At 49.8% G+C, this 22,526-nt stretch overlaps 1 protein-coding gene across 1 annotated transcript; it reads left to right on the top strand.

The window, feature by feature from the left end:
• The first annotated feature begins 1,642 nt into the window (after positions 1 to 1,642).
• PINK1 (PTEN induced kinase 1) lies at positions 1,643 to 22,196 on the top strand. The gene is made up of 8 exons (XM_045898545.3): positions 1,643 to 2,107; positions 12,346 to 12,627; positions 14,546 to 14,646; positions 17,618 to 17,800; positions 18,278 to 18,441; positions 19,392 to 19,519; positions 19,879 to 20,115; positions 20,924 to 22,196. Exons 1-8 carry the CDS (start codon positions 1,712 to 1,714, stop codon positions 21,179 to 21,181), a joined length of 1,749 nt encoding a protein of 582 aa, XP_045754501.1. The 5' UTR covers positions 1,643 to 1,711; the 3' UTR covers positions 21,182 to 22,196.
• Positions 22,197 to 22,526: the final 330 nt, after the last annotated feature.

The raw sequence follows: 22,526 nt of genomic DNA, 5'->3' as shown, positions 1-22,526 counted from the left end.
TCAACAAGGGTATTAGTAAGCAGCAAAGGAGAATAAGGCGAAGTTACATCAGATCGGGTACTTAAAACAGCCAGCCTCATCAGCTGGTCTCCCTGTGGAGACAGCCAGGCTGGAGTCCCCATTGAAAGGCCTGGGTGGAGCATCCTCCCCTCAAGTGAGACTTTCAACTGACCATCCCCACAAAGGCCAGATTTATATGGCAAAATAATGGAGTGTGAAGTTAAACATTTGTTTGCCTACATGCGGTTTGGAGCAAGCTGCATTCCTCTCTTATCATGTCTTTACATCTTCAAGGAGCCTGGGCTAGATGTGTTTTCCTCCCCTCCCAGTTTCCAATCTGGGGGGCCAGCCCAGCCTAGACCCAAAGGGGATATAAGGCAAGGTTTATAGCTCTTTGGTGTCTGGACCAGAAAGGCTAGGTTTTTGTTTTGTTTTGTTTTTTTAAGATTTTATTTATTTATTTGAGAGAGAGAAAGCACAAGCCGGGGTGGGGGCGGGGGGAAACAAAGGGCAGAGGGAGAGGAAAAACCAGACTCTTCGCTGAGCAGGGAGACCAAGTTGGGACTTGATCCCAGGACCCTGAGCTCATGACCTGAGCCGAAGGCAGAGACGCTTAAATGACTGAGCCACCCAGTCACCCCCACAAGGGCCAGTTCTGACCTGGAGGCGAGCTAATGTCAACTAACCAGGCTCCCAAGGTCACTCATGCAGGACAAGTCTCACAAACGACATTTTTTAGCCTGCCTGTGTGGGTGCGGGTCTGGGTGGTCAGTTATGCAAGACAAACCACAGAAACCTCCATCCATGTAGTACAGTGGGCAAGGACTCAACAATCAGGGCAACGTGAACTTTAATCTCAGCTCTGACACCGCATGTGACCACAGACTGTCACCACCCTTTCCATGCCTCAGTTTCCTTATCTATAAAAATGACATTCCTGGGCGAAAATGAAATTAATTAGCAGATGTAAAGAGTCTGGCGCGGCGGGTGATGGTCAATAAATAGTTTCCTTTGTCAGTTTCTCGATTTTGCCCAGGACCAGCGATGTTCACACTCAGAACTCTTAACCCCTCCACGCTGGATTCAAAGTGCACTTGGGGGCGCCTACGGGTGGCTCAGTTGGTTAAGCGACTGCCTTCAGCTCAGGTCATGATCTGGAGTCCCGGGATCGAGTCCCGCATCGGGCTCCCTGCTCAGCGGGGGGTCTGCTTCTCCGTCTGACCCTCTTCCCTCTCGTGCTCTCTCTCTCTCTCATTCTGTCTCAAATAAATAAATAAAATCTTAAAAAACAAAACAAAACAAAACAGGGGCGCCTGGGTGGCTCAGTTGGTTAAGCGACTGCCTTCAGCTCAGGTCATGATCCTGGAGTCCCGGGATCGAGTCCCGCATCGGGCTCCCTGCTCGGCGGGGAACCTGCTTCTCCCTCTGACCCTCCCCCCTCTCATGAGCTCTCTCTGTCTCTCATTCTGTCTCAAATAAATAAATAAAATCTTAAAAAAAAAAAAAAGTGCACTTGGGCGAGAAGCTACCCGCCGCGCAGGTGCGCACGGCGCCCCCTCGCGCCCAGCGGGGGAACCGCCAGAGCGGCGGTCCCGCCCCACCCCCGGCGCCCGCGCCCGCGCCTGCGCAGAGGCACCGCCCCAAGTTTGTTGTGGTGCGGAGCGTCCCGGACGCTTGGGGCGGCTGGAGGGAACCGGGTCGCGGTGCCACCATGGCGGTGCGACAGGCGCTGGGCCGCGGCCTGCAGCTGGGTCGAGCGCTGCTGCTGCGCTTCACCGCCAAGCCTGGCTCGGCCTACGTCTGGGGGCGGCCCGAGCGGCCGGGCCCCGCGGCGGCCTGGCGCCGCGGAGAACGCCCCGGCCAGGCCGCGGGGCCCGGCGCGGAGCGGCGCCGGCTCGGGCTCGGGCTCCCCGACCGCTACCGCTTCTTCCGCCAGTCGGTGGCCGGGCTGGCGGCGCGGCTCCAGCGGCAGTTCACGGTGCGGGCCCGGGGCGGCGCGGGCCCTTGCGGCCGGGCCGTCTTTCTGGCCTTCGGACTGGGCCTGGGCCTCATCGAGGAGAAGCAAGCGGAGGGTCGGCGGGCGGCGTCGGCCTGTCAGGAGATCCAGGTGAGCGCAAGCCCGCGGGCGGGGCGGGGCTGGCGTGGGGGCGGGGCTGGGAGTCACCTGCTGCCTGGGGCCATGGGGTCAAGCTCTGCGTCTGTCCCAGCTGGAAAGGCGTTGGACATCACCAGTTGAGGTTCATTTGGGGCCAGCGCCTCACATGTGCCCTTCCTCAAACGGCATGTTCTGGAAGACATGCTGCTAGTTTTAGTGCCCGCTGCACCGTGGCTGATGGCTTTGTCTAAGTTTTCTAAAATGTGATGACAATTAAATCATGACACTTCTTTCCCTGAGATAGTTGTCATCCCCACTTTACGGACGAGGAAAAGTACTCAGAGAGGTGAAGTAATTTGCTCGAAGTCACACAGCTGTTGGCAGACAGTGCCCAAAGTCTGACTCTCCAAAGCCTGTGCCTTTAACCTAAGCCTCCACAGTTTAGCCAATCAGTGACAGAGCTGAAGCCAAAGTAAAAACTATGAACAGCAGTAGAGAGCATAAGACGTAACAGTTTTCATTAACCTGTGTCAAGTTGTCAGGAGTCACTGGATATGGGGGAGGGGAGGCTTTGTAAATGCTTGAAATAGCACAGAGACCTCTGTTTCTACTCAACCAAAATCTGTATTAGGCTTTTCCAGACAAACAGAACCAATAGCATATGTTTGTTTAAAAAAAAAAAAAAGCGCGCGAGAGATTTATTTTAAGGAATTGGCTCTGTAGTTGTGGAAGCTGGCAAATCCAAAATCTGCAGGGTCGACAGGCAGGCAGGAGACCCAGGAAGAGCCACTGTTGCGGTTCAGGTCCGAAGGCCATCTGCTGGCCCAATTCCCATTTCTTCCAGGTCGGTCAGCCTTCTGGGGTCTGAAACCACTCACGGAGTTAGCTCAGCGCCTGTGTGGTACAGCGTAGGGCTGAGGTCGGGGAAGATGGAGTCACTTGCCCAAGGACACAGCTGTTTAAGGACTGGGCAGTGTCTCCCATGTTTCCTGGTTTCCAGCCCTTGTTCCAGTTGTTCTTACTCGTGACCACAGTGTCTCATGTTTGAGCTCTGGCCAGTTTGGGTGACAGGTGACATGTGGTCCAGTCCCCAGCTGCTGTCCTTGTCAGCAGTAGATGTGGAAAACAGTATGGCAGTTACCCCAAAATTAAAAATAGAATTATCATTTGACCCAGGAGTTCCACTTCTGGGGATATGCCCCAAAGAAATGAAAGCAGGGACTTGAGCAGATGTTTGTACACCCATGTACATAGCAGCATTATTCACAATAGTCAGAAGCAACCCAGATGTCCATGGATGGATGAATGGGTAAGCAGAGTATGGTGTCTACATACAATGGAGTATTATTCAGCCTTGAAAAGAAGTTTTGACACATCCTACAACATGGATGACATTTGAGGACATTATGCTAAGTGAAATAAGCCAGTCACGAGGAGAGATAGTGTATGATTCCACTTCTGTGAGGTACTTAGAGTAGTCAGAGTCACAGAACAGAAAGTGGAATGGTGGCTACCAGGCACTGGAGGGAGGAGGGAGTGGGCAGTTAGTGTTTAATGTGTGTGGAGTTTCAGTTTTGCCAGACGAAGAGAGTTCTGGAGGTAGATGGTGCTGATGGTTGCACAACCCTGTGAATGTGCTTAGTGCCATTGACGCTACGTTTAAAAATGATTTAAGTAGTCCATTTTATGTTATGTCTATTTTAACACAATTTGTAAAAATAATTTTAAGCCCTGTACATGAATGTTCATAGCAGCATTATTCATAATAGCAAAATATTAAAACAACCCCAACATCCTTCGGCAGGTAAATTGTTTAACTCTGGTACATCTGTACATAAATATTAAGTAATAACTAGGAATCAACTATTGATACAGGTAACAACCTAAATAAACCTCAAAGATACTATGCCTAGTGAAAAAAGTCCCCGAAGGGTACATACTGTGTGATTCCATTTCTGTAACATTCTTAAAATGATAAAACTATAGAGATGGGGAACAGATGAGTGGTTGCCAGAGGACAGGGGCGGGGTGGGGGTAGTGCAGATACAGAGGTGGCACGAAGGAGTTCTTCTGCAGTGATGGCACAGTTCTGAACCTTGATTGTGGTGGTGATCACACAAATCTGTACGTGGGATCAGTTTGCATACAGTTGGCAGTCTAGCAAGGTGGCGGTGCCCAGGGCAGGGTTGGAGCAGGCTAAGAGAAGACTGGAAGGAGGTTGAAGGAAGAGTCTGGGGGCTTTAAGAGTCCTTGCACCTGGTGGCCCTGGCCTGGAACGGGGGGTACCGGTGGTATCCATGGCCTGGGCAGGGCGGTGGCCCCAGAAGCAGTTGGAAGAAGGGGAGGTCGCTGCTCCAGGTCCTGGCTGACCGCTTCTGTGACGTGGAGGCTCTGAGAGAGTACCTGCTCCAAAAGCAGGTGTCGCAGGTGCACCAGAAAAATCGACCTTTCACCTACATCACGGGGCGATATGGCCCATACTTCAGGGGTGCCTATTACATCCTGAAGCAGGGAGGCCAGCCGTTTCAGGGCAAGGAGTGAATATGGTCAGATGAACATGGCCACTTCTCTCTCGAGTTCTCGAAGTTCCAGGCAGTGCCTCTGGAGGCTGTCGATGTCAGCGGCTGGGCTGCCAGCTACCACGGCCTGGACGGCCTCTGACCCTCCGCAGGCTGGACGTCGCAGACTTCCCTGCCATGCCCAACCTGGCCCTCACTCGGATCTTGTTGGAGGAGATGCTGTCCAGCTGCGAGGTTCTGGGGGCTCACTGGGCTCAGGGCCACGAGTTAGGGCCAGAGGAGCAGTCTCCAGACACAGCCAGCCGCATTCCTGCCTAGCCCTCGGTCCCCTCCCCATCAAGCTGGGTCTCAGTGGACTCTGGGGAGTGTCTGACAGTTCTCCATCCTTCTGTCTTCCATCTGGGTTCACTCAACGTGGGGGTCGGGGTGGGATGAGGGGTGTGGCACGGCAGGTCGGAGGGGAGAGCATGAGGTTGGGGTATTTATTCCCCACCTCAGGGGCTGTGGCTGGCTGCACCCCATGCTGAAAGGTCACCGCTCCTATCATCCAGTCGGGCAGCTCTTCCCACACGCTTCTCTCCTGGGTTCCAACAGCCGCCTCCTGCCTCTTCAGGCCTGGGGGAGGTAAGCAGCCCCAGGGAGCTGCACTCCCCCTGTGGTTTCCCAGCCCTGCCCACTACCATGTCCAGAGACTCTTCTCAAAGTATCCTTATTTGAGTATGCTGCCGTTTCCTGCCGGGACCCTGACTGATACAGAGGTGCTCCTGGCACATTTCAGGGCTGCTGCTTGCCTGTGTGAGACAGCTCAGCTCACCGCTCGCTGCAGCATCCCAGGCCTCTCCACTCACTAAATGCCGGTAGTGCCCTAAGTCCCACAGTGTTCCCGCTTACCAATTTATTGACTCAGCTCCAAGTTCAGCTTTCTTGTTGGCTCCGTGAAAATTGACCTGGGCCTTTGAAACAGTTTTCCTTCGCTAAGTGACAGGATAAGTCACTTATCACTGTCAGTAGAGGGTCCAGGAGAGATGACAGGAGGAAGGGCTTTTGCTTCCTGGTTCCCTGCCCATGTGCTTGCTCTGCGGGCTCCTGGGCACCTGCATTGCATGCGGCCTCCCCAGCATGTGGCTCCTGAAGTGCCAGGTGGTCAGCAGCTTCCCCTGGAAACCGCCCCCGCCCCTGCAGTTCCAGAGAGCAGTGCCTCCCTGAGAATGACTCCCCACCGGGGATTTAGTACATGCCAAGGCCCCTTACCAGTGAATCTCTTGTTATTTCAATTTGCTGTTAAAATCAATTAATTCTTTATTTTTAAAAAATATTTATTTATTTGTGGGGGGGGGGTGGGACGTGCACAAGCAGGGGGAGCAGACTCCCCGCTGAACAAGGAGCCTGATGCGGCATTCGATCCCAGGACCCTGGGATCATGATCATGACCCGAGCCAAAGGCCAACCCTTAACCAACTGAGCCACCTAGGCGTCCCTCAATTAATTCTTTTTTTTTTTTTTTAAGATTTTATTTATTTATTTGAGAGGGAGAGAATGAGAGAGAGCACAAGAGGGAAGAGGGCAGAGGGAGAAGCAGACCCCCTGCCGAGCAGGGAGCCCGATGTGGGACTCGATCCCGGGACTCCAGGATAATGACCTGAGCCGAAGGCAGTCGCTTAACCAACTGAGCCACCCAGGTGCCCCCTCAATTAATTCTTTATATTAAACTTCATCTATTTAAAAAAAAGTTGCATAGAGCTGCATACACACACACACACACACGAATGAATGCAGGTTTAAAGAGATGGTGAAGAGGCGCCTGGGTGGCTCAGTCGTTATGCGTCTGCCTTTGACTCAGGTCATGATCCCAGGTCCTGGGATTGAGCCCCGCATCGGGCTCCCTGCTCGGCGGGAAGCCTACTTCTCCCTCTCACACTCCCCCTGCTTGTGTTCCCTCTCTCGCTTTCTTTCTCTCTGTCAAATAAAGAAATAAAATCTTTAAAAAAATAAAAATAAAAAGATGGTGAAAACTGAATAAGGTCTGTAGTCTAGTTGACAGCAGTGTACCAATTCACTGTCCTGGTTTTGATATTGAATTGCTGCTTTATAAGATGTCACCATGGGAGGAAACTGGGTGGAAGGGACACAGGACGCTTCGTACTATTTTTTTTTTTTTTGCAACTTGTGAGTCTAAATTATTTCAAAATTAAAACTTAAAAAAATATATCTCATTCTCAAAGCCACGGTTGATAAAGGATTACTCTACAGAACATTGCTTCTGCTCCATGGAGTTTAGAAACTAGTTGGCAAGGCAAGATAGACTTTCTTTCTTTTTTTTTTTTTTTTAAGGTAAAAGTTCTCACACAAGGTGTATTAGCTTATAGATAGCCAGTGCTGTAGGAATCCTCCAGGACAGGTTGCTGTGGGCTGGGTTGTGCAGGCTGGTTCTGGAGGAGGGAGGAGCTTCAGTTGGGACTTGACGGATAAGTAGGGATGAGCCAGGCAGAGCGACTCCACAGAAACAGGTTCGGACAGAGGGTTAGGGTTAGAGAGAGTCGTATGAAAGATAAGTATGGGTACTGCACAGTAGAGCCTGGTGAAAGCTTTCACAAATAGGAAGCGCCAGGCCAAGTTGCTGAATACAAGTTAGGTGTTTGAGCAGAAGAGTGACATGTGAACGTGAAACCGGTAACCAAGGGGTTAATAGGACTAATAAGCACAGCTGCAACTTTTTACCCAGACTTTCTCCACTTGCTTTGAAATATCGCTCACTCTCCTCCTCCAGGGAGGCAGATTTGAGGCTTCTTCCCCCATGTCCTTATTTGGTGGCCTCTCAAAAAAAAACCAAAACCCTTACCTTGCTGCACTGGCTGTCTGAGTGATTTTGCTGCGAGTCAGAGGGAGCGCTTAGCCTGTGGCTGGTCAGACCCCAGCCAGTACGGGGAATGCGGTGACCAGTCCGAGAGACTGCCTGGGCTCTTTGTCCTAGGGACCGTCCCAAGTCCCACCCCCACTGGGCACTGCCAGCCTTGGGCACCTAATTTAACTCTTGCAGCAAGGAAGCAGTTTTTGGCTTCGGTTTGGACACGGGTCTCGGTGAGTCTTTCGTGTGCAAGGCCATGTGAGCTTATTTCCTCTTCCTGGTGGGTTGCCTCCAAATAGGGGGATTGGTGTGGATCTCTGAGCATTGGCCTCCTCATCTGAGAGTTGACTAGGGAGCTGCTCCGTTCAGTAGGTGAAGCCCTGGCTTTGGGGGAGGAACCCGTGCTCGCAGAGGTACTCAGGGCTCCATTTGGTTTGTCTGTTGCTTCAGCTTTTGGTATTTTTGGACAAAACCAGCCATGTTCTAATTGGAAAATGGAAAGTGAATTTGATTCCCCAATGCAGCCCAAACTTGGGCAGTCTTTGTTTTGCAACACTGCTTAATAATATTCATTAGACTGGAGAAAAATGCCCAATTAATGGAGCCATAAATTATGATATATTTGGAAATTGGGCCTTTAAGATTTTGTTTGCATCTCGTTTGTGTATTTGTGTGTCCATGTATGGATGTTGTAAATGTGAGATTTTTTTTCTCTACCTCTGGATGGTGTTGCTAAAATTAATTTGTAAAAGAGCTCAATTTAGTTGGTGTAAAGGCAAGTAGTTGTAAGAATTGGGCATTCCAGGGGCGCCTAGGTATCTCGGTTAAGCATCTGTCTTCGGCTCAGGTCATGATCTTGGGGTCCTGGGGTCGAGCCCCGCAGGGAGTCTGCTTCTCCCTCTGTGCTCTCTCCTCTCTCTCTAATAAATAAAATCTTTAAAAAAAAAAAAAAAAGAATTGGGCATTCCAATACCAAGAAAAATACTTCCAAGTTCATGTGATCTGGGAAAACATTCAATATTAAAGCTAATTTAAGGTTGTTGGTTTAATTACAATGGACATGTTTTTAAAGTTGCCAGTAGTAGAGGTAGAACTTTTGTTCTGCCTGTATTTACTAAAAGTCAGGTTCATGTTATAAAGTATCATGGATAATCTAAACATAACATAATTGTTGAGAACAAACATAGATTTGTTTTTGGCTTCTATTAAGGGAAACAACTCTATGTAAGGAAAGTGTGACTGATTATTTAAAGAAGGAAAACTTAGGACAAAACTGAATATAAGAAGAAAAGTTGTAGAAGATCTATGAGAAGGGAATCTTTGGAAAGGAATTTTGTGGATGGTCGGGACCACGATTATGGAGATTAGTCAAGAAGTTTATTAGGGAATGATCGACAGCTGGGGAAGAGACAGGACGAGACAGATGGTTAAGAGAACAGGACCAGGCAGAGGTCGAGCAGTGATACAACATCAACAGAAGCCTCAGCCTCTTCTCTAAGGAGTCAAAGGCCGGATTACCCTTCAGAACCATCCGAAATTGGGGCATACGGCTGGATTTTATATACTCCTATGAACAGTCATTGGACCGGGACCACCTAGGAAGAGCATGACCTTAGCAAGGCGGCTGTCTTCAGTCAGGGCCCTCCCTGATGACCACCGAGAGCTGAGGACTGTTGGCAATTCCCACAGCTGAAGGTCATTCATTCCTGATGGAGATTCTGGCCAGCACATCGCAGCACCCACCACAAAGGCTCAAATCCATGCAGCACCCTGGTTGGCCCTGTCTCAATGAGTATACGTCAACATGGGCCGTGACAGGGAGGGACAACATACATTTTTTTAAAATTTCATCTTGTTGGAATGAATGAGTTTTACTCGCAGAAGTACATCAATATGGGATGCCTGGGTGGCTCAGTCGGTTGAGCATCTGCTTTTGGCTGGGGTCATGGTCCCAGGGTCCTGGAATCAAGTCCCACATCGGGCTCATTGCTCAGCGGGGAGCCTGCTTCTCCCCCTGCTTGCGCTCTCTCTGACAAATAAATAAATAAAATCTAAAAAAAAAAAAGAAGATGGAAAAAAAAGTACATCAATACAAGATTGGAATTTGGTTTTCCTATTAAAATGACTATTTTCTTAGTTACTGGTCTATTCTTTTTTTTTTTTTTTAAAGATTTTATTTATTGGGCGCCTGGGTGGCTCAGTCGGTTAAGCGACTGCCTTCGGCTCAGGTCATGATCCTGGAGTCCCGGGATCGAGTCCCGCATCGGGCTCCCTGCTCAGCGGGGAGTCTGCTTCTCCCTCTGACCCTCCTCCCTCTCATGCTCTCTGTCTTTCACTCTCTCTCTCGCAAATAAATAAATAAAATCTTTAAAAAAAAAAAGTTTTTATTTGTTGGAGAGAGAGGGGGAGCACAACAAGCAGGGGGAGTGGCAGGCAGAGGGAGAAGCAGGCTCCCCACTGAGCAAGGAGCCCAATGCGGGACTCGACCCCAGGACTCTGGGATCATGACCTGAACTGAAGACAGATGCCCACTGATTGAGCCACCCAGGCATCCCATATTGGTCTACTCTTAAGAAATTATAAACAAAGGCCTTTTGTCTTTGTCTTTAATTTTCCTAGAAGAAAAGTTTCCATGTTTTGTCTTTATTAGGTCTTTGATTATTTCAGACAGTTGAATCTTAAAAGAGCTAAGTTTTGCTCTTCAGAGAGCTCTGTTTGCCTTTAGAATCTTAATGCCACCTTGGTTAAATAGGTAATTATTAAGTTTTGTAATGATCTGTAATCCTCTTTAGGCATGTGCTTTAAAACCTTATGATATTTTTGACCAAATTCCCAAGATTCAACTTCTAAATGAAATCTTGTTATTAACGAGACTTGTTCATTTGGTATGTCATATTACATGGGAAGCATTGTCAAATAAGTGGTGATAAACCTTAGATTATGTTATATAATCTAAGAAATTCCAGAAATTATATAAAATTCCCAAGATTTTGATATGTCCTGGTATAATGTCATCACTTATTCTAGTTATTGAAGCATTGTGTGTCACAGAAAAACCATGGCCATTTTTGTGTCTTTTTGTCATTTACAGTCATTGTTTTACTCTGATGCTGTTACAAATATGTTTCAGCTTCAAGGAGATTCGTGGAAAGGACTTTTGACAAGTACAGGTCTCTGATACCTTTAAAATCGTAAAACTAAATTGAGTAAGAATTTCTGGAACTAACAGGAAAACTGCATTGAAGCAGAACAAGAATTAGTAATATGGGACTGAGTGAATTAAGGAAGATGATTACTCTTGTTTGAAATGTTCCTGGTTCTTTAATGTTTGCTTTTCCAGATTTAAGGAAACTTTTTCTCTTAAGCTGTATGACTTGCAGAAATTTGGTAAAATAGTCCTTTGTAAACAGATACGAAACATTTATCTTTTTCTTCCCACCTGATCCCTCCAGATTCAGAAACTCTCAGTATTATGTATTCATGGCAGTGTATTTGTTTGCATAAGTTCAGTAAGAATCTGCTCTTATGATAGGACACAGTTGGAAACATTGGTTATATTATCAATGCTTTGGCTGGAATGTCCTCTTTGAGGGTGACATGCATAGACTCAGATATGACCAGACAGTTTTAAGGAACTAAGGTTGACTTTATGGAGTCAGTGAAGCCCCTTGGAAAAATCAGCCTCGTACCTTGCTTATAGGGTGCCCAGCAGCCTTACCAGGTGAATAAAGAAAGTCACTTCCTGGCAGGTGCAGGAACCTCAGGTTATTTTGGGAACCTCAAGAAGAGAGGAATTTACCCAAATCTGTAGGTATTGCAGGCAAAGTCTGATGACAAGTATTTGGCTTGGCTTCTTAGGCTTGAGAGACTATTAAAAGTTCAGTCTGAAATTCCTTATGAAAAGTTCCAGCAAAGCAGATTTTCTGTTTAAAAATAAAGCAAACCCTATATGGCCAATCACTATTTATTCTTGCAGCACTTATGTAAATAAATAGGCCAAGATTGTTAAAACTGGAGTCTTACTTTGGCTATCTTGGGTGGAAATGAGGGTGATTTTAGAAAGAGAAATCACACATTTGTGGAAGTTAGAGTAACTGTCTTTGGCTCTTTGTTGTTTGCCTCTAAAACTGGGCTGGATCCTGAATTTTGGTTTCCTCCAGTATCTGGTTATGATTTTCCAAAACTAAGGTTTCCAATTTTCTCCCATTCCCTAAAGCTGCCCTTTTTCCTGAAACCCTGCAAACTGAAGCTAGACAACTGGAGGTAGACTTCAGGTATTTTATAATTATTAGAGCTGTTTGGAACCCAAGAAGGAGCTGTTGTCTGCTGCCAAGGACACCAGAAATGGGACTGCTTGATTGCCCAAGGGAACAATCGGGCAGATCAAGGCGCCAGGAGAGCGGCCCCCACACAGACTCCAAAACCCTTATTAGTGGCTCTGGTAGCAGACAAAGCCTTAACCAAACATCAGCCCTAGTATTCCTCTGAAGATCTGAGGAGAGCTGCCCCTCCATAGCTCCCGAGAACCATCCAGTAGCTGCCTGCCAAGGCCCTTGCCCAGAGAGCTGTCTCTGTAATCAGAAGCCTCCAACATTGTGCGGGCAGCTTGGCAGGTAAGGCGGGCCAGCTGCAGAGGTGAGAAGTTTTGCAGTGTTCTCTGACTGCAGTGAAGGTACAGAGTTTGAGAAAAAATTATTCTGAATAATGGGAGAGAGAGGTAGCTTGGCCTAAGCCCAGGATGAGCAGTAAAACCCAATTTGGTTGTGTTTTTACTAGCTCTTGATCTTGTCAGTGAAGACCTTGCCTGGCTCTCCCTCTCCCCTCCCCCACTGCCCTTGAGCCTTACTAGGCATCCTGGCTCATCGTGCGTGTTTTGTTCCTCACAGGCAATTTTTACCCAGAAAAACAAGCTGCTGCCTGACCCCTTGGACACCAGATGCCGGCGGGGCTTCCGGCTGGAGGAGTATCTGATAGGGCAGTTCATTGGCAAGGGCTGCAGTGCTGCTGTGTATGAAGCCACCATGCCTGTGTTGCCCCAGAACCTGGAGGTGGTGAAGAGCATCAGGCCTCTTCCAGGCAGAGGCCCGGATGTCGTTCCACGAGAAGAGGAGCCAGCCTCCCAGGCCCCTGCCTTTCCCTTAGCCATCAAAATGATGTGGAATATCTCGGTGAGAAGGGGGCCTTTCATCTTTGAATTGGGCATTTCTCAAAACACCACGGGCACCTGGGTGGCCCAGTCGGCTAAGCATCTGCTTTCGGCTCAGGTCGTGATCCCAGGTTCTGGGATCCTGTGGGCTCCCTGCTTGGCAGAGGAGTCTGCCTCTCCCTCTGCTCCTCCCCCTGCTTGTAATCTCTCTCTCTCAAATAAATAAATAAAATCTTTAAAAAAAAAAAAAAAAAACAACCCCCGGTCTTGGTGAACCTGCTAGTGCTTTTTCCCAGGAGGTAGACGGGCGGGCTGTCCACAGCATATGGGCGCCTGTATAGTTAGGCTTCCTTGCCCTCTCATGCAAGAGTCTGAAGCAGTTTCAGACTGTAATGTCTACCAGTCACCTGAGGATCCAGTTAAAAGGCAGATTCTGCTCAGCTGGCCTGGGATGGGAGCTGGGATTCTGCCTTTCTAACCAGCTCCCAGGTGATGCCCACGCTTCTGGTCTGGTCCACACACAGCAGCAGGTGCCTGAGCCCCTGGTTCCTCATGATCCAGTTAGCTGATCCAGTTAGCTGAATTCGGGCCTGCCGTTCCCACCATCCTCCCTCTTTCGCTCCCCTGACCTGCCTCACTGGAGAGGAGAGGCCACACTCCTATCCTCCAGACTCCCCTTCAACCTCCCCTCCAAATCAAAGGCTTGTTTGTCACCTCCCTGCTCTCAACTCTGGGAGGACTCAAGGCTTAGGGAAATTGAGTGTTTTCCCTCCACAAAAACAAAGATTTCGTCTAGAGCAATTTCTTTCTCTTCTTGCTGTATAGGTGGGTTTAGAAAATTAAGATGCGATGTTCTTTCTCCTGCCCAGAGCATCCGCCCAAGCCTAAGGTGGGACACAGCCATGGCAGCTCATGCTAGACACTGAAGAATGCAGTTTCTGGTTTTGACCTGGGGGATGAAGGTTATTAGACTCTTGCCTTTCCGAGCTAGGTGATTAGCTAACAAGTAGCCAAGGCCTTTGCCTGTGAAACAGCCAGGGTTAGCATCAGAACTTCCAGATGGGCATGCTGACTGTTGCACACATAAAAGCTAAATGACTTGACTCCTAGAGGGTTCCTAATGGGTTCCACAGGCTTGGAGAGACCTTTGTAATGAAATAAGGAAAATGGGTGCTTTTGCTCATCTTTGGTTCTTGCCGTTGTTCCTTTTTACTGAGGGGCTGGGGAAGGTCGTCCTGTGATTCAGCACAACCTTATCCAAGGCAGATTTGTCTGGCTCTGCCTGTCCGCTGAAGGCAGCCTGCTGGGGGTAGTCTTAGTGACCCAGTGGCCAGTTTGAGCCTGGTGGTGACCGGAGGCATTGATGGCAGGAAGAAGGGTCCCTCACCCTATCTTGCCATCTCTTCCTGCCCTGGGCACCCGAACTGCCAAGAGTTTGAGATGTGATGTTGAAGCCCCCTGGGAGTTGGCACAGACGGATTCTCTGCCTCTCTCTCCCAGGAGAGAGTAGCTTGGCTTGCTATTTCAGAGAGTTTATCTTTTTTTTTTTTTTAAGATTTTATTTATTTGAGAGACAGAGCATGAGCAGGGGGAGGAGCAGAGGGAGAGGGACAAGCAGACTCCCCACGGAGCAGGGATCCCGACGTGGGGCTCAATCCCAGGACCCTGAGATCATGACCTGAGCCACCCAAGCACCCCCAGAGAGTTTATCTTTTATCTTGAATGTCAAAACCAATTCTAGGAGTACCTGGCTGGTTCAGTCGGTGGAGTGTGCAACTCTTGATTTTGGGGTTGTGAGTTCAAGCCCCACCATTGCGTGTAGAGATTACTTAAAAATAAAATCTTAAACAATTCTAGGCAGTAGCTGTCTGGTCCAGATAACAAGGAGGACTTGGACCTGCTCCGGTCTGTATAACCCTGAATTCATGATTGTGTTCCAGGCAGGCTCCTCCAGTGAAGCCATCTGTAGGACGATGAGCCAGGAGCTAGTCCCAGCTAGTCGAGTGGCCTTGGGCGGGGAGTACGGAGCAGTCACTTACAGGTAAGCACTCATCTGCCCACCAGACTGGCTGTGAGTTCTTTGAGAGCAAAATCCTCACCTGTGTCCACAGAGCGGTGTCTGATGGACATGCTCACTGAGTGATGTGGTTAATGGTGGCTTTGTAGTTGTTGGATAATTCAGCTTGGGAAAGATTGCAGATCATCTGACTCCGACTGAAGATGCAGGTGGCTGATTCACAGTGGAGCAGAGAGAGGCTGTCCCAAAATGCCCAATTCAGAATGTTGGAAAATTGATCTGACTTCTGGTTGTTAAGTAATGCCCAGGGGGAACGCCACTCATCCATACCAGCTGAACTCTGGCCCCTGCGCAGGCAACACTCATTCCAGTCTTGGCAGTGCCGAGAGCTTTTAAAAAAAATGTGGCCTGTTCTCAAGAGTTCTGTGTGTGGCAGAGGAACGAGACAAGTTGGGAGCAGAGGTCAGGGTGGTAAGTGCTAGAATCATGGATGCTCAGGTGCTGAGGGGAGCCCATTTGGAAAGGCCTCTCGAAGGGACCATCATTGCTGCCTTTTGAAGATGAATAGGCACCACCTGGGCAGAGAGGTGAGCAAAGAGGCCACTCCGCAGAGGGAAGAGGGGGCGGATGGCAGCCCGCGCTCCTAGCTCTTTGTAGGCTCTGTGTACGGCGGCGAAGATGAATGCTGCGCGTGCGACCCAGTGCGGTGCCAGGCGTGCGACAGTGTGCTCCCTCTCGTATTTGCAGACCATCGGGAAGAGCTGCGTCTTGGCAGCTCACTAGTGGGTGGTTTCTAGACCTAGTGCTGTCAGAAGCGGGAGGGCAGGCACAGGGACTCGAGAAAGCACATGGAAAGCGGCTTCCGTGGTTTGGAAGGCTCTCCTGTGCCTGAGGGGCCGCCATGCCGGCCGACAGAAGCTCGGTGGGCTTGGTGTCCTCCGCTCCTTGGCCCTTGGTAGGGAATGGCTGTTGCCGGGGGGCGGGGGGGTTCCCTCCGGCGGTTCTGTGTCTGGCCTGCTGATGCAGACCTCCCATCTGCAGTCCTCCCTGCCGGCCTCCGGCCCCTTCCCCCGCTTGCGGTGTTTTCATAGCATTTATCACCATCTGACCGTAAATCATAGATGGCTTTGTCTATCCTGCCTCTCCCGTTGTACTACGAGCACTCTGAGGGCAGGGCTTTCCTGTTTTGTTGGCTCTGTACCCCTACAGCTCAGTAAATGTCCGTCGAATGATCCCATGAATTTGACAGAAGGTCTATTACCTAAAGTACTGATGACATCAGTGACTCAGTCCCTGAGAGCACTCTGGGCATATTTCCATCTAGCCTCTGCTCATCTGGGGACTCAGGCTCGGCCCTTGTGATCTGCTCCTCCTTCCTCTCCCACCTGATCTCTGATCTTGTCCCATTTACACCCTGTGCTCTACCATACTGAATTCATACTGCCCTCCCCCACATGCACCACGCTCCTCCATGCCTGTCTTCTGTACACGCAGTTAGCTCTCCTTGGGCCGCCCTCCCCACAGCCTCCTGTCCCACTCGTCTCAGTTCAAACACACCCCCCCATACACATACCTCACACAGCCACACTCCTCCCGTGGGCTCCCACGACAACCGGGCAGAGCTTTCCCCACTGTGACATGGACAGCCTCGAGCTAGGATCCTGATTCTAGCCCCAGTAGCCCAAGGCTAGGAACGTTTCAACTCCCTTGATTGCTTGCAGGGGTGCACTCAGATGGACTCAAGAGAAAGAGCAGTAGGCCACACATGGACTGACTCCGCAGAGCTCGGGAACTGAGGCAGATCTTAAGATGGGGGCGGGCATCTTGCTCCCTCAGTGTTGTCTTCATGTCTCTGGGCTTCTGCTCCATTCTCTGCTGCCACCCCAGTGTCCTTATTTCTTACCCCATAGCTCTTCCATGTCTGTGTGCCTTTGGTTTCTACATCTCTGGCTTCCCATGGCCCCAATCAAGTCTCATGGCATCCTTCACCTTCAGCTCCATTGCTGACTGCTAAGTTACTACCATGTTTTTTCCACTGGTGCTCCTCAAAAAGAGAATTGAACTGGCCCCCATCCCTTTTCCCACCAACCATTTGTATCTCAGATGTGACTGCAGGCTCCTTGCCCTGAGGCCAGGTGCCCACCCAGTGAGAGTACGGGCTGAGGGGTGGGGCTGAGACATAGGCTGACGCACACCATCCAGAACACAGCCACTGTGCCTTACCAGGGCTGTGGGTGTGGGGCTCCCCGAGGAGGAGGGGTGGATGGGCAGGTGACTGATGTACTACAAACTGCCTCTGTGTCCGTTGTTCGTTCATTCAGCAAAGGTTTTGTGGGTTTTTTTTTTTTTAAGATTTTATTTATTTGAGAGAGCGTGAGAGAGAGAGCACACAAGCAGGGGGAGGGGGAGTGGGAGAGGGAGAAGCAGACACCCTGCTGAGCAGGGAGCCAGATGCAGGGCTCCATCCCAGGATCTGGGGATCATGACCTGAGCTGAAGGCAGATGCTTTACCGACTGAGCTACCCAGGTGCCCCTCAACAAAGGTTTGAGCTCATACTACACTTTAAGGGTTATGCTAGAACTTGCCATCAGAAATTATGTGTCCTTTATGTAAGTATTAACCTTAAAACTTATGTTATTGCCTTACTCCCTTTGGCAATTGAGACTGAGCCCAGAGAAGTAACCTGGCCAGGGGCTTACAGTAGCAGACCTGGAATTCAAGCCATATAGTCTGATTCCAGTCTCTTAACCACTGTATTCTGCTGCATGGGATTGATGGATGGACAGGTGGACAGAGCAGAGTCCTCAAATGTGACAAGTCATTTTTATGGGTTTGTTTTTTCGCTCTAACACCAGGTTCTGCACCTGACACATAGCAGATCTATAGTACATGTTTGATAAATTAAAAAATGGGTGAATGTCAGTATTTATCATGGCATAATTATCTTTCCAACTGTTGTATCTGATACTGGACTCTCCCATTTGGCTGAAATAGAAGATCCAAGGGAGGTCCCAAGCAACTGGCCCCTCACCCCAACATCATCCGGGTCTTTCGCGCCTTCACCTCTTCTGTACCACTGCTGCCAGGGGCCCTGGTCGACTACCCTGATGTGCTGCCCCCACATCTTCACCCCGAAGGCCTGGGCCACGGGCGGACGCTCTTCCTCGTTATGAAGAAGTAAGTAGGAGCTGGGGGTGCCTCTGTGCACCTGGAAGCACGGGGTGGCAGGGAAGAGGACCCTCACCCCTTACTGTCCCAGAAAGCGGGGTCCCTTTGGAGTGACTTTTCATGAAACCGGAGTCTCCTCTTCATTCAGAACCTGGTCCTCACTGGTATTTTTAGTCCATTTGACTCTTGCTCCCTCTGTGGCTTGCCTACCAGTTGTGTAAAACCAGTTCTCCTCCCCAACCCTCTACACCTCCTGGCGTTGCTGTCACTGGCATGAGGAAGGAGTATCTGTTCCATTACTTCCATCATGTGGGGCCCCAGCTCTCCCTTCCTAACTTGAGGATGGTGGGTGGTAACAGAAAGAATGCTCGGGGAAAAAGATCAAAAAACTTGAGGAAGAGGAAGGCCCATCATCCTAATAGTAAATAAGATGCTGGGGGACCACTGATGTGCGACAGCCAGAGGCCCTGTCACCCTCTCCACCAGCTATCCCTGCACACTGCGCCAGTACCTTCGTGAGAACACCCCAAGCCCCCGCCTCGCCACCGTGATGATCTTGCAGCTGCTGGAGGCGGTGGATCATCTGGTTCAACAGGGCGTCGCGCACAGAGACTTAAAATCTGACAACATTCTCGTGGAGTTGGACGCAGGTGGGTCCTGGCCGCACCTTCCCAGCCCTCCAGGGGCACCAGACTTCAGGTCTGCAGACACTTAGGACCCCTCCAGTCCTTTTGGGTTTTATGTCCTATTAGAAGTTGTATCTTAATTTAGCTCTATACCCAAGAGATGAGCAATCTCTCCTTCAAAATGGAGGCTTTCATTCTCTTGGTGGGGCTTGTGGAATGATGGTTAATAGTCCCCGAGAGTTCCTTTCTGTTGCCCACTTACAGAACAAAAACCTCGGTGGTGGAAGTTTTCTCAAAGAAAAGAGAGGTAGACTTAGCTCAGTAGAAAAAAGAATTTTCAAACAGTGAGAGCTGTCCAAATGTAAGCCCAGCTGCCCCTGGAAATAATGAGTTCCCCAGTTCCCCACACGGGAAGCACTGAAGTAGAGGCTGGATGGCCACTTAACCTGCGATATTTTAAAGGAGAGTCAGATTGGGTAGATTTTGAGCTATAAGATTTAAAGTAATGTGCCATTAAATTGCTAGAGGAACTAGTTTTTTAAAGGAAGTCTGTGTGAATCCTCTTACAAATAACTAAATCCTAACGAACCTGTTTCTTAGGTTTGGACTTGGGGTTTCAAGTTCAGATCAAAGATATTTGGGGCATGAGAGCTCTTAGAGCTAAGCGCCATCTACTGAGCAAACCAGGAGCAGCTCCTTCAGTCTTGGGATAGCTCCGATTACTGATCAGTTACATTGAGCCCAACTTCTATCCAGTTCTTTGCTTGAGGGCTTTGGTTTCCCCGGAGGCATCTTCGTGCTCCTGTAGCTGGCCTCCCATTGAGCGCTCCGGGGAGTGGCCACCCACCGCATTCCTGGGCTGATACTGCGTCCCTGTTAGCCCCTCACCCACATCTTGGTGTCTGTAGTAGGGCTCCTGCGAAGGCCTCTCGGAGGAGAGAATCATCACTCCTCTCTGCCCGTCCCCTCCCCAGATGGCTGCCCCTGGCTGGTGATCACAGACTTCGGCTGCTGCCTGGCTGACGAGCGCACCGGCCTGCGGCTGCCTTTCACCAGCTGGTCTGTGGATCGGGGCGGAAACGGCTGCCTGATGGCTCCAGAGGTGAGTCCCGACGAGCTGGCCTGTGCTGTCAGCAGACTTCTCCATCTTGTTTCCGCTGACTGAGAGGACAAGACTCGCTGCCTCATTACCTACTCAGCACCTCTATCTTTTCTGACCCTTAATTTGGCACAAGTCCCTTGCCCTGTGAATCTGGCCCTCCCTAATGTTCACAGATGTGCGTTTTGTCAGCACAGAGTAGGCGGCCTAAGCAGATTCTTCTGGGTCTGAGCCACAGCGCACTCACATTCTGGATTCCTTGGGACGGAGTTCAGATTCGCCCGTGAGTCGGGTGCTGTGTAGGTACACGAATACGTTAGGAATGCCAGCAACTCGAAGCTCACCTGTTGCTTTCCAAGCAGGTGTCCACCGCCTGCCCTGGCCCCAAGGCGGTGATCGACTACAGCAAGGCGGATGCCTGGGCTGTCGGCGCGCTCGCCTACGAAATCTTCGGGCTCTCCAACCCCTTCTATGGCCAGGGCGGGGCCCACCTTGAAAGCCGCAGTTACCAGGAGGCTCAGCTGCCCACACTGCCCGAGTCGGTGCCTCTAGATGCAAGACAGCTGGTGAGGTCACTGCTCCAGCGAGAGGCCAGCAAGGTAAGGCCGTCCCCGGGTTTGCAGGGATTGTGGAAGTCTGTGTTCCATTGTAAAGATCAGGTTTGGGCAAGACTAGAGTGACAGATGGCTCCTCTTACAAAGATAAAGGCCAAGTACAGGAGAACAAACCAGTATGGACAGGACTAGGGGAGCTGGCCAGCAAATTAGAATTCCAGCAGTGCAACTCTTCTTGGCTTTAGTGGTTTAAGTTACTTAGAAGAAGATCTATTTTTAAGAAATGTTTACTGGAGTTGTAGTTTATAGGAACAGTTGACACCTAATGAGACAGATGTGAAGGCCTCTCCCAAGAGCAGATCTGGACATTTCGAAATTAATAAGGGAAAATAAAGGCTAGCCAGTTTGAAGCCGTGATCGGGCATGGCAGGCCCACAAAGGCAGACAGGGCTCAAGCTACTGTTCTACCACTTCCTTCCACTGGGCAGCATGCTGGCAGGGCCACAGCTCGTGCTCACTGCTACCAGTTACGAAGTGATGAGAGGACCCCGCACTCCAGAGGGTGCCAGGACCCAGGCAGTTTGTGGGCCTTCCTTGATGGGGAGGCTATTTCAACAATGCAGACTGCCTGGGGCACATGTGTGCACCTGGAAAAGCCTGGAACGGGGTAGAGAGCAGCCAGCAGGTGTCAGGTGAGTGAATGGTGTTACAGGAAGGAGAGACAAAGGGGTGGACAAGAATTTGATTGGGGCCAGAGAAGGGAAGACCCTAAAATAAGAATTCATTAAATCAGGTTTTGTGTTGAATGCTTTGCCAAGGATGTTCTAAGCTTCTGCTTCCCTGCCTGTTGCAGAGACCATCTGCCCGAGTAGCTGCTAATGTACTTCATTTAAGCCTCTGGGGTGAACATACTCTAGCCCTGAAGAATCTAAAACTAGACAAGATGATTGGCTGGCTCCTGCAACAGTCAGCTGCCACTCTGCTGGCTGATAGGCTCACAGAGAGGAGCTGTGTGGAAACCAAGATGAAGATGTTATTTCTGGCCAACCTGGAGTACGAAGCGCTGTGCCGGGCAGCCCTGCTCCTCTTCTCCTGGAGAGCAGCCCCGTGAGGGCTCTGCTGTCGCTGGCGTATCACTAAAAGAACTTCGCAACCTGTGTGTGGTGCTGGTCTGTGAGGGCTGCGGGCGGCGCTAGAGATAAGGCCTCGGGCTTGGCAGGTAGAAGGAACAGCTGGTGGCAAAGGTCACGGTCTGTAGCTACTAACTCACCTGAGCTGTGCAATTTTAGGTGCACCGTGTAACCTGCATGAGGTTCTCACCTGTGCTGAGAGAACTGGACCAGCGCGGAGCCCGAGGGGCTGGCGGCTCTCTGCACAGGGCTCGTGGTAAATACCGCAGCTGTCACGGCTACTCCCCGTTGTTAGAGCACAAAAGCAGTCCAAAATGCGTAAATACACTGAAATTTGAATTTCATGTGTCACTAAATATTCTTCTAAATTTTTTTTTCAACTATTTAAAAATGTGAAAACCACTTTTGGCTTGCAGGCCAGACTGGCCAAGCCATGGTTTGCCAACCCCTGGTCTAGATGAATCCAAAGGGCCTAACTAAAAAGAAATAAGTAACCACTAGGCCCCCTGTGTGTAAGTGCTAACAATGTGTAAGAAAGATCGGAATACAAATCCACAAGAGTTCAGCAGGTGAAAAGAGGGTCCGGAACTGGTTAACTGTGGGCCAAAAAGCCCTACCAGCCTCCCAGACCCCTGTGAGGGTCCAGGCAGCACGGGACTCCAGGAATGAACTCTGGCTTGTTTGAAAGTGGCAGCCAGGACCTCGGTCTGCATGTTTTCTGAACTGGACGCTGTATTTGGTCAGTATATTCAGGTATCAGAATGAAGAGACAGCCAGTGGGGCCTGGAAAGCTTGGGGAGGCGGCGGGGGGCAGGGGGGTCTCTGAGGAAGCACTTCCGCACAGCTTCCTCCAGCTACTGAATCAAGTCTAACAGAGCTAGAAGCAATGATGAAATGGAAATTAACAGTGTGTTGTTTTACTGCTGATTTGCCTTTTGACTAGCATCTCTTACAGGAATTGTGAAGAATTAAATGCTCATTTACAACTGAAGAACACATACTTGCTTTGAATTGAATATGTGGCTTTAAGAGTGATTCTTACAACCTAATAAAGCCAGGAAAATTCTGTGAGTAGAGATCAACAGTGGGGAAGGGATTTCACATAAATTTTACACATGCTTTTTAGAAATTCAACTACTGCTTAAAGCAAGGTGAACATACACGTCAACTCTGTAATCCTATTGGAAAGTCAGACACCTTGGTGTATTATTAACCATGTCCTCTCCCTCGAAGTTTTAGGATTTCATGCTTAAGGGAAATGCGACACTGTTTTGTGTCTCACCATTACTGAACAGCATCCCCACCACAGCAAAGCACACGGGCCAG

Source organism: Mirounga angustirostris, unplaced genomic scaffold (genome assembly GCF_029215605.1).
Source record: "Mirounga angustirostris isolate CCGP_5_RB_7025 unplaced genomic scaffold, mMirAng1.0.hap1 SCAF_4, whole genome shotgun sequence".
Taxonomy (NCBI): Eukaryota; Metazoa; Chordata; class Mammalia; order Carnivora; family Phocidae; genus Mirounga; species Mirounga angustirostris.
This window is presented reverse-complemented; position numbering and strand designations above follow the sequence as displayed.